This window comes from Athene noctua, chromosome 2 (assembly GCF_965140245.1).
Source record: "Athene noctua chromosome 2, bAthNoc1.hap1.1, whole genome shotgun sequence".
Classification (NCBI taxonomy): Eukaryota; Metazoa; Chordata; class Aves; order Strigiformes; family Strigidae; genus Athene; species Athene noctua.
The window spans coordinates 151,195,100-151,212,951 of NC_134038.1; the positions used below are offsets into that span (position 1 = coordinate 151,195,100).

General features: G+C 43.0%; 2 protein-coding genes across 2 annotated transcripts in view; one reads left to right on the top strand and one right to left on the bottom strand.

The window, feature by feature from the left end:
• The window catches only part of FYCO1 (FYVE and coiled-coil domain autophagy adaptor 1), a 53,036-nt gene extending 42,132 nt beyond the window's left edge, over positions 1-10,904 (top strand). Inside the window, exons 15-18 of the mRNA XM_074900661.1 lie at positions 3,046-3,141; positions 5,009-5,219; positions 6,481-6,590; positions 7,020-10,904. Of these exons, the coding sequence (XP_074756762.1) occupies positions 3,046-3,141; positions 5,009-5,219; positions 6,481-6,590; positions 7,020-7,095 (493 nt within the window). The 3' untranslated portion in view covers positions 7,096-10,904. The remainder of the gene's footprint in view (positions 1-3,045; positions 3,142-5,008; positions 5,220-6,480; positions 6,591-7,019) is intronic.
• Positions 10,905-15,456: 4,552 nt separating this feature from the next.
• Positions 15,457-17,126, bottom strand: CCR9 (C-C motif chemokine receptor 9). Its single transcript, XM_074897514.1, has 2 exons — positions 17,109-17,126; positions 15,457-16,620 (listed from the first exon to the last, which is right to left on the bottom strand). The coding sequence occupies exons 1-2, from the start codon at positions 17,124-17,126 to the stop codon at positions 15,457-15,459; spliced, it is 1,182 nt and encodes a 393-aa protein (XP_074753615.1).
• Between the last annotated feature and the right edge of the window lie 726 nt (positions 17,127-17,852).

The window sequence follows — 17,852 nt, forward strand, 5'->3', positions numbered from 1 at the left end:
TTCTATTGTTTCTTGACATTAGAGACATTTGCAGAGGTGCTTGCTGGGCTAAGCAGCTGTTAGAGGCCCTGTAAAGTCTCCACTCTCCGTTTCAGGTTCCTGGCTTTCACACAGTTTGGTAAGGTTGTGACCCTGGATGACCAAAGTTCTGTTCAGAAATAATTGCATGCTGACAGACAGATGGTATATGGGATTTTACTGCTCAGCCACATGAAGCCAACACCTCAGAAGCATAGCTACAGCATGAAGCCAACACCTCAGAAGCATAGCTACAGCTGCCAGAGCTCAGATATTTATGAAAACAGAAAATTGAGGGCAGAATTGATCCACCAATTTGATATCCTTCTATGATAAGGTCACCTGCCTAGTTGGTGAAGGGAAGGTAGTGGTGGTGGCATACCTGAGACGAGGAAAGGAAATGGTAAAGCTGCACTTGCTCTGCATCGGATGTACTTTATAGGATTTTAGTAAGGCATTCATGATGTTGGTCACAGTATTTTTAGTATTATTTGTAAGAAATGCTTTCCATATATAAGAACAGGCCAGTGGACCAGGCCATCCAGCTGAGTGACAGTGACTAACAGCAGATGCCTGAGGAAGAGCATAAGAACGGGACAAGCATGAAGTAATCCTTCTTCAAAATGCTCCACCAGCCTCTGACAATCTATGTCTCAAGGATTTGCTGAACTAGAGCGGTTCTCTTCTTGCTTTGGTCTTTTTCATGCTTCAGTTCTTCCTGCTTTTCAGGCCCACTTCATATCACTTTTAAAAGAAAAATAAGAGAAAAAGTCTCGATTTTCATAGATACACCAGAAGGTGCATATTCATAAGCTGGGGACCTGGCAAGCTGCAGGAACATCCTTAATGCTGCCACCTAGTGTGATTAGGTTATGCAAGAATCAATTCTCCTGTCAGGGAGACAAGAGCTCCAGTTAAATGGTGAGACACAAGCTACCAGATCTCAGTTTAGACCAGTAGTCTCAATGGGAAGTAGTCTCAAAGAGAAGGAGAATTTGCTTTGTGATTGTAATGCACTTGAATTTAAGAGACAAAGTAGGAGACTTGGTGTTCCCTTAGCCTATTGTGAGTAGATGTGGTGAATTTATTGGTTAGAGCAGCCAAGAGGCAATCTAACCACCTAACCACATCCTAGGTTGCAGCAGCAAGAATAAGGAAAATCACGTGTTAGAGGAGAACATGGAAAATGTACTGATTCTGGGATTTAATTTACATTTCAGGGTCCCAAAAGAAAGGTGAAATGAATGGATTAAACAAGGAAATCTAATGGCATGGCATAATAAATCATGGAGTTTGACACTTCAGGGAAGCCTGTAGACCTCTTGGTCTGTTGAATTCAAGGCTGTGAAATTAAGGGTGTGTTCCTGTTGTGGTGGGGAGAGGTCTGTGGATCACAGCATGAAGTCTGTTGCTGTTCCCACTGTGCAAGCAAAATATATGTATAGGTTTACAAGTTTAGTTTTCTAGGGTTTTTTTCAAAATCCATTTTCTTATCTAGTTGTATAAAGATAGTTAACAAATTACTTGTATCACTTGCTAAGTATTTGCATAGATGTTTTATTAACCTTTATGGACCAACATGTACTATGTCATTCCTACATTTCATTTGGCAGGTAGTGGTTGGTTATAGCTCAGGTTTCGGTACTGAGTCACAGCTTTGAATCTTCCCTGCAGGTCACAGCTGTCTCCTTAGTGTATTAACAATAGCTGTGTCTCTGAAGAAGTCAAAAGTTACCCCAGAAGCTACAGGAATAAGAGAATTCCACCGATAACAGAGTTTTATGAGTTCAGGAAACATGTGGACAGTGGGTGCAGTTTAATTTGCAGTCGTAACAGTAAATTCTTCCTATTTCCAACCAATAGCGTCACTCCACTAAATTCAGGCATGGTTGCCTGTGCTGACACCATATATTCAGGTGCTGCTAGTGACCAGCTGAAGGTGCTGTTACCTGGAGATGTTTTCTCCCGTTTTTTTACTCAGCAGTGCTGCTTGTAGAGCAAGGTCCTGTAGGGTTTAAAAGAAAATGCTAAACTGTGCATTGGTTTTGGGAATTGGTCTACAGAATGTGACAATTGTGCCCTTGCTACATGATTACACTTGATGGTTCAGAAGCACATATAAGTGATATTACTTTAATTAAGTTCCACTGTTTTTTGGAAGAAAACAACCAGTTGGTTCCCTGTATATAAGAATTCTTGGCATTTTTCTGGGAATGACAGCCTAATTGTCTCAGTTATCAAAGTGGTGAGATGCAGAGAAGCAAAGTATCAGTTAGAGAAGCTCTAATTAGTTGGAAACTATCAGCATTTGTTTACTGACTCTCAAACTCATTCTACTCTCTCCCTGTGTCCCAGCCCTGTAATTCTTAGCTGGCGCTACTCCAGTGTTTACCCAGAGCATGCACCCTTTTTGAGGTACGGAGTGGATGGCAGGTTTTCCACCTACTTCCTCTGCTCTCCTGGTGGGGACGAGGCATCCTGCTTTGCCATCCTGTAGCAGCTAACTGAAACATCCAGTATTTCTTGTATGAAGATACATAGTAGTGATCCTACAGCAATAAAATAAGTTTTGTGTACCATTGTCAGAGCAAGGAACTGGATAATATGTTTGTAAAACACCTCCCAGATTAAATCCAGGGCAAATGTCCTATCCCTGTGCAAGCTTTAAGGGACAAGTCCAGACTGTTTTACTTGTGTCTGCCCTCCATGAAGATTTCCATCTGCCAAAGAATCCTTAAAACCTGGCAGTGTCTCAGTAGGGAATTTATCTAAAAATGTTGAAGAGATGTTGTGGATGTATGTATTTCTCTTAGCTCATGAAACCAGGGTAGGAACAGTTTTACATTTGTGCACAGTCATTAGCAGAATGGGCCTGCAGTTTTGCCCAGACAGTTTTGTCACCAGATTGTGCAAATTCTAGAATTTGGCTCATGACTATCAAAATATTTCTATTTTAGGAAGATATGAGCATGCAGATGGTATTTCACCCCATACTACTCAGATAATTATGGCTTTCTTTTTTTTTAGAAACAGCACGTGTAATTCTTCAACCTTTGAAGAATCAGAAGAGTGGCAAGTTGCTCAAGATGCTGAGATATGCTTGTTGAAGTCAGGAGAAATCATGTAAGCAGAACAGTTTTATTACTACCAGACTGAAAGAATAAAGGCTGAGCTCAGATACCAGCTATGTGAGCACAAGTCTTGCAGACTCCTGGAAGAGTTCATCGCTTGTAGCAGAGCGTGTAATTCAACTAAACGGAGTAACAGCAATGAACCTCTCTTCAGTCCTCCAAAATTTTAGTGCATGTGGGGAATAAGAAGGAAAGATTTGGGTCCACATCACACCAGACGCTCCTTCCTGTTCTTATTGCAGGAGGTGCTGTGAACAGGAAGGGGGCTTAGAGAGAAGGCTATGTAGTTCTAGTAGTCTCTGGAAGAAACAGCAAGGGAAAATCAAGGATTGCTGTGTGAGTCAGACCTTTGGCACAGGAAGGGAATTCATGGCCTTTTTGAAGCATGTACCTGTTATTTATTGGTAGCCCCTACCTACTGCTTCACAGAAACTGTCTTGCCTGCTCTGATTGATATATGCCATAGCATGAAATGTTCAGCTGAGCCTCTGCTCAACCTCTCTGAACCATGTGCACACAATTCTCTGCATGTATCCTTCTCAGAAATTAATAGTTATGTGCAGTATTGATACAGCATATTTTCTTGCACAGCTAATAAGGGAATATAATGCATGAAAATGCCTGTTACTTGAAGAAATTCCCTTTTGCTCACTCTCTCCTTAAGCCTAGCTTTGAAATTTTGTCTTAGTTACAGGGAAGGTTTTCAACTTTTGACTGCAGAGAGATAAATTAGTCCGTTTCAACACTGTTGCTGCTGTTCAGAGAACCAGGAAAATGAAACAGTAACTAAAATCATAGCTGGGCTGTAGGGTAAAATTAAGAGTGATGGTTAGTTTATTAAAATCAAAGATCACCTGAGACACCCCAGCAGTTACTTCAGCTAAGAGGGAAAAGTAACAAGGTAAGCAAAACTTAATATAAAGCTTTGTCTCTAGCTAGAGTACAATAGTTATAATAAATCATCTGTGATTGCTAACCACTGTGTAGTCATGGTTGGAAACTGAACTCCTTCATCGTGGTGACTATGTGATATCTTCTGGTAAATGTGCTGATCTTTGATAGCTACCGACAAACATATCACAGTGCTGTGTTTTACTGTGAGCTCATTGCTTGGGAAACAGTTTATTTGGCCTAAAGAATGATTTGTTAGTTCAGTTTTAGCTAGGGTAATGTAGGTGAGGTCCTCAGCTCTTAAAAATGATAGGTTTCCCCCAAAGAAAGCAAGCAGCATTCTCCTGTTTAAGGCCCTCACTTTTTGCAGTCTGAAATAGATATCAGAATGAGTCAGGCTAATATAATGCTTCATGACAGGATCATCTGGGTGCTAAGAACTTCCTTTTTAATTGGAAGTACTTTGAGTCAGTTTTTATGCAGCTTGCTTACAGACCAAGCTGTAGCATTAGGAGCTTCAGAGGCTCTAGACAGAGCTGCTGTTTACATTCTACCCATCTGTCCCCTCTGTACAGCTGATCCCTATTTCCTGTACAAATGATATCTAGAAAGGTGAGTAAATCAGATGACTAATTTTTTCTGTTGTTTAAAAAGAACAGTAGAGGGCAGCAGACTTTTTTTAATCATAAACTCTTAAAAAGCTTTATTCAAGCACTAGATTTTTTTTCTCGTCAAAATGAAATAAGTATGTGAATAACATCCAGACCAGTGAAAGTACTTGGTATCATCCATCTTTTCTGTAGTTTTTGCTTTCATCCAAGGCTGAATTTTCCTGCATTTTGTGGTCCTGTGCTGGTCTGGTGTGGGGTCTACCTCAAATAGATGGAAAATAAAAAGAAATTATTATTGTTTCTGTCTGAGTAGTTACATTGGATCATTTCAAGTAATTGTATTTTTCTTCCTCACAGGATCAAATTACCCCTTACAGTGGAAGAGATCTTAAATTTCGGGGAAAGTAACAGAGAACTGTTCATTAAATCCAGCACCTACAGTATCATTCCCATCACTGTTACAGAGATGGGGCTAACAATTAGCTGGATCTTTTCATCAGACCCTAAAAGCATATCCTTCAGTGTTGTCTACCAAGAATCCGAAGACACACCACTGGATCAGTGCAAAGTAAGGCCTTTGTTTCCTCACTACCTTAGAGATTGTAGTCCACTACAGTGAGCCACCTAGAGGAATCAGCTGAAGGACTCCACAGGAGTGCCAGCTGCATTAAAGACTTCTTTCTCCAGTTAAGCTACAGTTCTGAAGGCAGAGCTACATCTTTAATTATTTAATGTTGCCTGAAAAAGATGAATTGTTAATCACTGTAGCTTCTATTGGTCGCATCTGAAATTCACTCACTATTATTAAGCAAAAATAAAAGTCCAAGCCTTCAAAGTTATTCCTTTTTCCCTCCTCAATATTACTTAATTTGTAAGTTGCTTTGGACTGATTTTGCTAGGCTCTTAAACAGGGGCCACAAGGAGACAGATACATTAATTGGGTTACCTGTATTTCTTACAGTGAAGCATATGTTTAAGTGCCTTGGTGGTGTGCAAAATCATGTTGCCAGTGCCCAAGGCACCAGTTTTTATACACACAGTCCATATTTCATGAGGATTATGGATTAAGTGAATCTATTTTACTCAGCTCATTTTAATGAAGACAAGGCAGCTGCTGGTTTAACCTACTGTGGTAGGGGGTGCCCTAGGGCTGTGATTTCACTGGAGGAATAAAACATTTGTTCAGCATACGTTAATTCACTCCAGGGTAACTAATTCCATGTGAAATCTCCTTTTTTCTTCAACTGAAGGCTGAAGGAAGAGTGAATGTCGCTTCTGTCTTGATATATCTGTTTGATATATTGGGGTTTTATAGGGTCATCCTTGATCTACATCAGCTGCTGTTCTGAAAACTGTCACTGCTAGTGTTTTATGGTTACAAAAAGTTTTGCTGTAAACTTAGATAAACAATCAAGATTTGCTAAGAAAGTTTATTTTTTAATACAGAGAGTATAAAAGCATATATTAAAAGATGTATTTAGATAATCCTGCTCTTAGATGTATTTGTATAGATTTAATGTAGCACCGTTGATGTTGTAAACTTGCTTAGATTAACATTAAAAAGATCAGGATTTGATTCTATCTCTGAAGCAGAGATTTATAGCCATAGCTTAATGCCATAAAGAGGTCGTCAAAGGAAAACAGATGTCTCACTGTGAGACTTTAGATTGGGTGTATTTTTAATGCTAGTCAGTGAAAATAAATGGTTTTGCAGGCACATATGCACTTTGGTAGTTTCAGCATGGCTCAAGTCTAAATATTTTTCTGAAGGTAAATGTCAGTTTATGGGGCAAATAGCAAGTTTCATTTTGATTTTTATTGAATTTCAGGTTCTTATTCCTATGACCCGTTGCAACTCTCATAAGGAAACTATCAGAGGACAGGTGAAAGTCAGAAACTCTGGAATCTACACACTGATATTTGACAACACATTCTCTAGGTGAGCAGAAAAGGTGAAATAAGCTTGGGTTTGCAGATGATGGAAGTGATCAGATGTACCATGCCATTCAGAAATAAGTATGTGAAATTGGTCCTGGCTTGCCCAAAGATCTTCTGCTTGAATTTTGGTTCTTGTTCTTGTTGGGTTTTTTGTTACTCCCATAGCAGAATTCAACTCTTCTGTCACAACCTCTGAGAAGGTAAACAGAAGCAAACAAGTAATTTGTGACTCTTTCCAAGATGGTTTAGCCAGGATTGTCATTTTATTAACAACAGACCTGACAGCCCTTGCACAGGCATACTTCTTTTTAAATGTCAGTCTTTTTTTTTTTCCTGAGTATAAACTGAAAGGTTGAATATACTTCTAAGGTTTCCTGTCTAGCTGACTTCAGCTAATGTGATTATCTTGCTCTCTTTTGTTTCTTGACAGGTTTATCTCAAAAAGAGTGTTTTATCACTTGGCTGTTGAGCGACCGGTCATCTATGATGGAAGTGATTTTCCATAGCCTTGAATATACTGTGTTATTTTTAATTACATTTTTAAGAAATGCTATTATTTATGTACATGTATGCATGATTACCACTGTGTTTGAAGACTTTGAAACTATGCAATCGCTATAATGCACTTAGAGAACATGTATACACTAAAAAACAGAAGCCTTTTTAGGAACACTAATGGTTCTGTACTGTGTACAGATTGCTCAAAAGCCATGTGGTTTGATTTAACAGGTCAAATAATGTTTCGATCAGATTTTTTCAGTGGGGAGAAAAATAGGTGTGAGGTATCTAAATGCAAACTGAAATTCTCTACTGAAAATTTAATTACTTTTCTTCCAAAAATATCCTTCAAAAGGAAACTTAAAGAAAAATGCATATTTTTGTTATCCTCTTCAGGGGGGTAAACATAACCTCTGCTCTAATGCTCTTACAGTCAGAACAACTATGCAATATTTCAATCTTCACAAGCATATATTGTAATCCATCTAGAATATTTTATCTTTTCCAAGTTTTATAAACAGCAAACATAGGGGTTTTTTACATTTTGGGCTAAGATTTGGTAAGTCTTAACTGGCTTTTACAAATGCTTTGGTACCGAATACCAATTACAACACAAAGCAACAACTCCTTTCACTTTTGCTCACCGTACTCTCTAAGTTGATCCACTGAATCCAGCTCTTATGGTGAGTACCAGTGGCAGAATCAGGAGTATCATTTGTAGAATAAGATTAGGAAGAGGAGCATTCCTTTTTCCTGCTTTAGCACCTTAGTCATCAGCATTCACAGGAAAGCACAGTTTCTGAGGAGGTCAGCAGTGTCTCACTCTTCTAGACCATGTGGAAGGTAGCAATAATGTTTGAACTGGTCCATCTGAAGCTCATCCAAAACAGAATGCATATCCAGCCCTGATGAGCTCTCCACCTGGTGTTAGCATATTGTGTCCCTTTCCTAAACCTTGCAGTTGCCCTAGCTGACTGCTAGCTTTCCATCTTGGATTGGGAACCAAGCCGGCTCTAAACACTGCCTTTTAAGGAAGATTGGGTTCTCATTTATACAAAATATCCATTCAAACCATCTGCTTTCTATATAGAATTTGAACTTTTCATCAAAATATCTGAAAGCAGATTTTTCTCTTTAAAATTTCCTATCTTCTGATGGAAAGGCAAAACATTTTGGCAGGAGAAGGGAGAAAACCTCTTTCTCTCAGCCAGCCCTCCTTGTCATTTTAGATGTGTCTGATTTCTAATGTTAATGTTCTCTCAAGGAAATCTCAGACCTGGAAGGTTTTAGTGCAGCAGGTGGTAGCAGACCAGCTCAGCCTGCTGGGAGCCCTGTAGACTCTTGGTGGTAGCTGTAGCTATGCAGGGGTCATGGTGGGAAACAGAAAGTAAAAATGAGAGGAAGGAAGAAAAAAGGGCAGGCACAAGCTGAAGCAGATGATTTAGGAGAGGGGGAAGAAAGTGTAGGGGCAAACTTGGAAACCTAAAGACAAGAGCAGGGAATTGGAAGGATCTGCTCCACTAGGGAAGGAAGTCAGGAGAGTCCAGCTGGTGTTTATGTGTTGCTGGTCCAATCCATTACCCATAGGAGATCTCCTTCTACAGCAAAAGGCTAGCTGTTTAAAAGATGGAGATCACAAGACAAATGTTGAACATTTACGTAGTAGCAACTGAGGTAGAGGGAAATTTCTCATTACAGGAAAGAAAAAAGTACTGCAGATAAAGCTAAAGGTTCTAATAATTCATTCCAGTTAACACTGTTATAAATACAGTAATGTTGAAAAAGATTGTGAAAGAATGACTGCCCTTCATGGAGCACCTAGGTTTTAGGTTGTGTGTACAGGGATTTCTGACAGAGCAAATTGCTGTCTGGGTGGCGTCAAGCTGAAATCCTGTGGCCTTTTCACCTAGAATGTCTGGCTCAGTGGTAGCTTTCCCCTTCCCTTCAGATGCCTCTTCCCAGTATTGGTGGTGTGCTCCCCAGCTGCTGTCAGGCAGAGGGGTCAGTGGAAGGTGCAAGCCGGTTTACTTCTCCCAAGGGAACAGGCTGCAATGCTGTTAAGCCCTTACCTGGCTGTGTGCATGAAAATGAGATGGACAAGAGGCTGAAGTGGGCAGTAAACAGGCAATAAACAGCACACAGATCAGTTCATGAATTACAGCATATTTCAGTGTTGAAGCTATGTTTTATATTTAGTTAGGTAAGAAAAGATTATTTATTCCTTAAAAATGGAGTACTGTGTACCATATGCTATCCAGTTTCACTGAGCTGTTACTGGTCTGCTGCAGTTTTCCTTTAAGCTTTTAGGTGTGGTTTTTAAAAGCATTTTGCTGTTGTTTTAGTTAGAATACTAATCTTATTAGAGTATCTTTCTTAAAATGCCAAATGTAAGGTAAAGGGACACTGTCAAGAATCTTAGGCCAAAATACGACAGTTCTGCTCAGAAGTGTTTGAAATATCTCCCTTCAGTGTTATTTGACAAGACTTGCTTCTGGATTTCCTCTCTGCATCCCAGGTTTTTTTTCATCCTGTGGCAAATATTTTTAAGCCACTGTTTATATAACTTTTAAAGTAATTGGCTCCATCTAGTAAGCCAGAAGTTTCCCCTTCCAGTCTTTCACGTAGACAGTCCTGAGGTTGGCTGAAGCATATGTTTGGGAGGACTGCAAGAAAAACACTGGATTGTTTTTATTTAACATTTGTGTCTTTGTGGTACCTTTTCTTCAGGTTTTCCTGCCCCGTGACAGTAGTTTTATGGCTGTTTTTCTCTCTGAAAGAGAACTGAGAGTGTGAGCCAGAAACTGTAGAAAAGAAAAGGTTTGCTTCTAACCAAGGAGAGTGTTTGAGAAGAGAGGAGAGTGTTCAAAAGAGGGTATGCTCAAACTGGTGAGGTACAACAAGTAGACAGGAACTGTTCAAGAACACAAATACCATCATGTCACTTAAAAGGGAATGTTTTACACCTCAGAGGCTGTGCAGAGAAGACAGTAAAATAACCTTTGCTTGAATGTCCCAGACGGTTTATTGCGGGATCCATGGAAACCCAGGACTTAGCTCAAGTGTAGGTTTGTACAAGAGGTTATTTCATTCAAGCACCTTTTGCTGCCATTCATAAAGCTCTTGTTCATGTGAGCTGTGCCAGGGACACTGATAAATCTATTTATTTACAGGCACTCAGGTCATTTTTGAGTTCAGCCTTTTATTATCCACAGCAATGCAGTTAAGGGAAAACAAATATTTAAAATCGATTATGAAATTAATTTAAGAGGATATCACACTCATGGGACAAAGAGAGTATACATTGTGATCAGTATAAGCAATTGGATGTTTTTTCTAGGTGTTGAAACAATGGAGGGTAATATTTTTTGTTATACAGTGATCTATGCATAGGAAAGAACATAGTTGCTTTAAGAAAATGACAGTGTTGCTTTACTCAACGTTTCTCAATGTTGCTTTATGAAAAATCACTGAGATGTATTGCACAAGAGTGTACCACGTTGCAAAATAGCAAAGCTCCAAAAGCCTGACTTTGCTCCTCTTTTAAAATTGAAATTGCACTATAGTTTTACTATGCTCAATCTCTGAGATTGTAACTTGTTCAGAAACATCTTTTGGTCTTAACTGCCAAAGAATTGCAGACCCCGTTCACATCAAATTTCATGCTGCAGATAGGGGAAAAATAGGTTTATGTATAACAGCGTCTGTACAGTTACACAGGTGTAGAGGGTTGTATACTGGAATATTTCTTGATGCTTTTTTTGTTTTCCCCTTTTTTAACCTCAGGAATTAAAAAAATAAAAGTCTGTATCATTGAGAATGTGTGTCCCTTTTCTGCCTTGTAGAGCTAGCTTTGTCTGGAAGGTAAATCAGATAATTGTATGATCTAAGCGGGAAGAAATTTTACAGAACAAGGAAAATAGAAAATGGTTCGTCATGCTGGTGGAGAAAGGCTGTTTCTGTACAGTCCAACAGAGCAGCAGCGGACATCCTTAAAGAAGTACACAGTGAGACAGTCTCTAAGCCAGAGGAAATGTCACTGTGTCCTGGTGGCTCGGAGTGGCCAGGCCTCCTCCAGCAAGAGCAGAGCCCCATGGCTGAGAAGCACCTTCACCCGCATGTGCTTCCCCTCGGAGGTAAAAACAAAGCAGCCTCAGGGACAGCACTTACACTCACTGTCACCCCCGACACCAAGAAGCGCTGTCCTTCAGCTTAGGGATCCCATCTGGTTTTCCCCAGGTACTGGCCGGCTCTGAACGCCTGGGTTACCTCATGTGGCTGGGGGAGGGCAAGAAGCACTGTGTGGGTTGCAGGCACTCTTCATGTGTTGCCTTTTGAGTTTGCAGATGTAGCTCTGAGGCACATGGTAAACACATAGGCTCCTCTGAGGTGCCGGGGTTATCCAAATGGGGTCAGGAGGACAACAGCCTCCATCACAACCAGCTGTTGCTTCTTTTTTCGTTATTTCTGTTTCCTCACAGGAGTTTCCTGCTGGGGTGGAGGCTGTGACGCTTCCTGTCCCCACGCTCCCACAGCAGCAGCACCAGTGCTAGCCCGTGCTCCATGCTCAGAGACAGGACAGTCTCCAGTGAAGCCTAGCCCCCAGACAAGGGACCTGCACTATATGTGTAAGTGACCGTACCTTGCTGTACAACAGCTCTGCAGAGGAGGCTGTAGCTGTTGAAAGCCTTTGTGTACATCTCCAGTAATCCATGTTTGGCCATACTGGACAATATCTCCTCCCTTCTTTGGTGTTAGGGGCAAGGATCTCCCAACCCTAGGGTCTTAACCTACCTGTTTCTTGGCCTGTGCCCCAAGAATTGGCCTTGGCACACCCAGTATGACATTCTGTTGCGGGGACCATGTGAAGCTGCCACGAGACAGTAGTATCTTTTTCCATTGGTCCTTGAAATGACACAAGGATGCTTTGAAGTCCAAATATAAGGTTCAAAAATGTATGTGGCCCAGGAGGCTTGGAAAAATCAGGCAGTACTCAAAGGCACTGGGACTACAGTGTCTGGTCAGCTTTAAGTGATGGATAATCAATCCAGATCATACCTGGCAGTGGTGAGTTTGCACATACTGAACTCAGATTGATGTTTCTGGTTTTGGAACGACTACACCTGGGCTACTTTATCTATTATCACTTCAGTGATGCTTGCAGTTTAACCACTGTTCTCTCACACCTTTCCAGTATTTTTCTGCTCTCTGGAAGAGACACTTCTATAAAGCATGTCTCTGTTTCAGGCAGGAGTGGGCATCGGTTAGGCAGGTTTGCCTGCAGAGAGTGAAAGTTTCGGCTCTCCCAACTTCCTCCCCTTGTACCACAAGCAGGCTGGTGCTGTGCTGTGTCACTGCCTGCACTGCAGTCACTGCTACCTCTGAGGCCTTCACCATAGCAAGTCGATGGCAACCTGAAGCTACTGCTGTAGCAGTCCCCACTTGGCACAGCTCCCAGCCTTTGCATAGTTTGAGTGTGTTAGGCCAGCTGACAGAGACAAGCTGAGCTGCTCCTTCTGAAAAAAGGGACGGCAAAGGAAACTGCAACCAAAACCTGGGAACATCTAGGTAAAAAAACAGCCTTAAAGAGAGGGGCCTAAAGACAGGAACCATGTAAGATCTCAAGCTTCTCCTTGAGACTTCCAACAGCAGCTCTGTGACTGTCCTGCTGGAGCTGTGGGTAAGGCACAGGCAGTATCCCATGACCCACAGGAAGCAATACCCTCGCCTTCAGGGAAACCCACCCTCCAGAGAGACAGCATCAGCTGAAGGCTGGGGGCTACCCTAGGGAGCTACAAGAGGAATTTCAGTGGGATAAATCCAGCTGAAACCTTGGGGCAGAGGGACAGAGGAGCCCTGTGAGGGCTTGGCTGCAGGAGCTGTGCTGCAGAGGCCGCCAGCAGACACCTCCGTGACAAGTCCCTGCTGTGTGGTGGCCAGCAGTGAGGGACCCTGCCAGGGATGAGGCTGCAGCTGGAGGGGCTGCAGGGAAGCAGCTTCCCTGGAATTTTGGGAGGGACCAGCAGCCTGGGAAGCCACCAACCATTGCTGGACCACAGGCAGCCCTGGTGGAACAGACCCCACAGCAAAAACACACCCTGGGGGGAGCTGCCCAGGCTCCCTCCAGCAAAGCAACAGAGAACAGCCTGACTCAGAGTGGGACATGTGTGACCTGGGGATGACCCTGCTGCCCCAAACTGCTGAAAGTTCATCACCGTTTCACCACACTCGACAGTTTCACTCGCCGACCAAGCATGAAAATTTCCCACCACGTTTCGTAGAGCAGAGAAGCTTTTACCTTTGTTGAGAAGGCCCCAGAATTCAAGTTCCTGGGGCCAGTGGGACACTGTGCAGGGAAGAGGAGCTCGAGGCCACCAAGCAGATCACGGGTCAGCAGCAGCTAAGGTTTGCATGCTTGTTTGTTTGCACAACTTGAGGGCTCTTTTTTCGCCGGGAGGACTCTCTGGGTGGGACCACCCTCAGCCCTGGGAAGGGGTGGTGGGGCTCATCTGAAGCAAGGAAGCATCTGCCCTGGTGTGCTGCCTCCTTGCACACCCTTAAAAACCTCTCTCCCTCCCAGAACTGCACCCCACCCCCTCGCCTTGGGAGCCGAAACCTGCTCCGGTGCCTGTGGGGTCCTCAGCTGCAGCTTCTGCACCCCAAGGGTTAGACATGTGAAGTAAACCTTTTAGCAAAGTTTTTCTTTGGCCTTCTTCGGGAGGGGTAAATCCTGTCATTGGAAACAGGTTATGCATATGGATCCAAACCTGGGAAGGACGTGTGGGCAAGAAACAGCCAGTTCATCCCCTTGCTGTATGTGGCAGTGCCTTTATTTAACAGAATTGCAGCTTTCAGTTGCATTGAGCTTGATACAAATCACAAAAAAAAACCCAAACCCTTCTTACACATGTAGTAAAAAGTACATACATTTTTCACCATTTTTTCCCCTAAGAAAAGGTAAAAAAGTACTTAAAAGTCCTGATAAATGTATTTAACAATAGAATCTCATCTGCTCAGAGGTACCCCGTTAGCTAGAGAAGCAGCGCCAAACCTTGCAGAAAGCTCATGTTTATTGACACACTTTAACAATTAATGCACAGTGAAAACTTTTTCTTCCTGCAAGAAATAATTACCAGGAGGCAAACCAGGTTAAATGTGACTATTTAAAAGACAGCCTCCTGAGCACTATGGCTTGCAGTTGAAGACTGGGAGGTGCAAGCTGCAGTTGGGCAGGACAGGCGATTCCATGTCACCAGGAAGGGTCGAGTGAGGTGGAATGGCCACGCAGCACTCTGCAGCCTTGGGCACTGTTACAGCACCAACACCAGCATGTCAAAAGCCCTATAGAATTTGCAGGGTGTGTTACAGCATGCCACTTTTGGAAACTGCTGCCTCCACCAACCTGAAGTCTCAATACAAATTTCATTAACGTTAGGTTTGGTACGTAATTACTCTCTGTCTTACTGGCCCCACACTAAATAAATTTTCTCACTGTTAGCAAAGATATCAGCACATAGCCATCGTTCTGTTGAACCATGAGTTTGGTTTTTGCATTCTGCTTTCCAGCAGCTTTGCACCATATGGCAAATATCCCTGGGATACAACTCAGCAGCTCTGATGACCTTGAATTTTTATTACGAAGTGTGATTTGTTTCCAGTATCAAAATAGAAGCCATAGCAAATAAATTGTATCCAATTTCACCTTACATCACACAGCTAAAATAAATGCGAAAGATAGATCTAATTCTGCAACGACCACTTTATAAATATGAATGATTGGCTTTCCTTTGTAAGAAGAACCACCTGTGCAGAAAACAGAGCTGCATCTGCCCAGGCACATTTGCCTACTGCAGTAAACCAGTGTAGGAGGTAAAGGCTGTTCTGCTTTACAGGGGAGACAATCTGGTGTAGGAGCAGGCAGGGTTCCCAGGTCCAGCCACCTCCACAGGAGACCCTGGCTGGGCAGCAACTGAGGGCTGAATCCCCTCCTGCTGCTTCACAGGATGAGTGTTTCATCCTGCTTCACCTGCCTGTTGCTGCCATAGCTGGGTTTATTGCCTCCCTGCGAGGCTTGTTATTTCAGGCTGTGGTCTGAGCTGCAGATGGGTTGGGTTTTTACAGCTGCTACAAAGATAGCTTTTGTCCTCTATCAGTTCTGCTTACAACAAGTGTGGCTCCATGTATGGCTCTATTTTGCTACCCTGTGCCAAAGGTTTCCCCTCCTTTCAGCAGCAAGCCCCAGTTGAGTCCCATGTGGCAGGGCACTCAAGGAGCCCCCAGCCCTCCCCGCTCCTCTGGGACAGTCTTTGGGGTATATAGATGGTTTCCAAAGAGACTGGTCCTCCTCCAGAGGGGAGTGGGGTGGGACTAACTTACAAGAGGTCTTGGCAGGAGGGTGGCATAACAGAGGAGGTCAAGTGAGTGCTGAGGGTCAGGGAGCTCCTCACTTGCCGCCTGCCCAGCATGGCAAAGGACCAGTTTGAGCTGTGCTCCTGGCTGTCACAGGCAGGGGAGCACTGCTCTTGGTCCCCGGTCCGGCAGCAGACACTGCTCTGCAGCATCCTGCCCAGAGCCATCCTGAACCTCTCGCCAGCAAAGACATAGAGGAAGGGGTTGAGGCAGCTGTGGAGGAAAGCGATGCTCTGGGTGACCTGCAGCCCAATGTCCAGCTGGTTGGCAGCCTGACAGCTGTACACCACCCTGGCATAGGTGCTGATGGCTTTGACCAGCAAAACAATATTGTACGGGAACTGAGAGAGGACAAAAGCGGTGATGATCACGGTGATGATCTTCAGTGATTTCTGCTTTTGGGATCTTTTAGCTTGCAGGAGGGTATTGATGATAAGGGCATAACAAATAACTATGACAAGAAGCGGGAGGAAGAATCCTATTGTGACTTTCAAGGCCAGGACAGTAACTCTGAAGTTCATGCTGATATTTGGTGGGTATGTAATTTTGCAAACTGTTACATCCCCCACCTGCATGCTTTGGCTGTACATGATTTCTGGGACGCACAGGCTCACGGATGTCAGCCAGACAGCCAAGCACATGAGCTTGCTGCGCAGGAGCCACCTTTTCTTAGAAGCTTTAGCTTTCATCGCCTGGACAATAGTGATGTACCTGTCAAAGCTGATGCAGGTTAGAAACAAGCTGCAGCCATAGTAGTTGATCTTATACATACTGTTGATGACTTTGCACATGAAGTTCTTGAAGATCCAGCCATCAGAGGCAGCCTTGGCCCAGAAAGGGAGGGTGAAGAGAAGGACCAGGTCTGCAATGGCCAGGTGCAGCAGGTACCGATCCATCATGCTCCTCCTGAAGCGGTATTTGCAGTAGACAAGCACAACCAAGGCATTTCCCACTGTTCCCACAAAGAAGATTAGCCAGAAAAGCACCGGCAAGAAGGCTCGAGCAAACTGCCTGACCTGCCTCTTGTCACACAGGAAGTCTGTGCCATTCACCAGGTTTCCATACAGGGACAGCACCATGCTGTCATTCCTGTAGTAATCCAGGCTGGTCTTGCCAGGGTGGTTGTCCTGCAATGGGACATCAGGTAAATTTGTGTTGAGGGGTGTCTCAGTAAAGCATAAATTTGTCTCTCTGCACCAGATGCAGTTGAAGATCCCCAATATATTCCATTTTAGATGGGTAAGTGCAAAGGCTGCCAGCAAAACACAGTGCGTTTCAGACTGCTTGAAGTGTGTGGCACTGCAGAGACTTAAAAAAATAACCTGTTAAGTAACAAACTCTTCACAAAAGAGCAGTTCACCACCTCTAGCCAACTTGTTATTAAAATGGCAGGTAGTGAGAACATTCTCTGTGAGGTCATTCAAAACACTGCTGGCTTGGCAACTTCAAATACATAGCAAAATGCAAAATCCCCAACTTGGAAAGTGGAGGGGAAGAAGGTTTTGTGTTACTGCTATGGTGGGATGGCACCATTGGCTTGAGAGAGGCAGAAAACTCGAAGGCAAAGAAGGGAAAAAGAAAAACAGACTACACAGCAGCATTGCTGTATACTCACTACATTTGCAATTGTCATCTTCAGACAGATCTTTACTCAGTCTTGAAGGAGGCTCCGTAACCTGGAAAGATGGGGAGAAAAAAACCAGATTTGAAACAGCTTTGAAGTAGAACTATGACTGTTTTCCTTCTTCTAATAAAAATCTCAACCCTTTGAAATGAGTCTGGCTGGGAGATGAACACATGACACATAAATTGATGTCACTGCTTTGAATTATTTAGTTGTCTCCATTTTGCAAACTTATATTTAGCCTACATTAGGCCTTTAGCTTCTCTATGGCACTGTGCTGATTAAGTCCTTTGATATACTCGAGTCACTGCGATCTCATCTTTAATAAGATGTAGACTCCCCCACTGTGCACATTAAAAAAGAAAGTAATCTGAAAGCACCATGTCTTCCAAAATACTTGAGAATAAATGAAATGTGTCTCTTAAATTGTCTAGCGCTAAACTAACAAGGAAAAGTACCTGCCTTCAGTGGTAGTTTACAGTGTTAAAATATTTGCATCCTCTCCAGCAACTGATAATCTCTGTCTTCAACATCTCTTTCTTATCTGTGAGTTTAAGCATGATGTTTACTGCTGTTGGGCTGCAGAGCAGATCGTTATGCCCTGGTAAGCAAGAAAATACTGGTTTTTCCTGCTGCAGATTTCTTTTCATATCAGCCTACCACTACAAAACGTAGCTGAGGCTGGTGGGCTCGACGTGAGTCAGTGAGTCACACACTCCTAGGTATTCAACATGT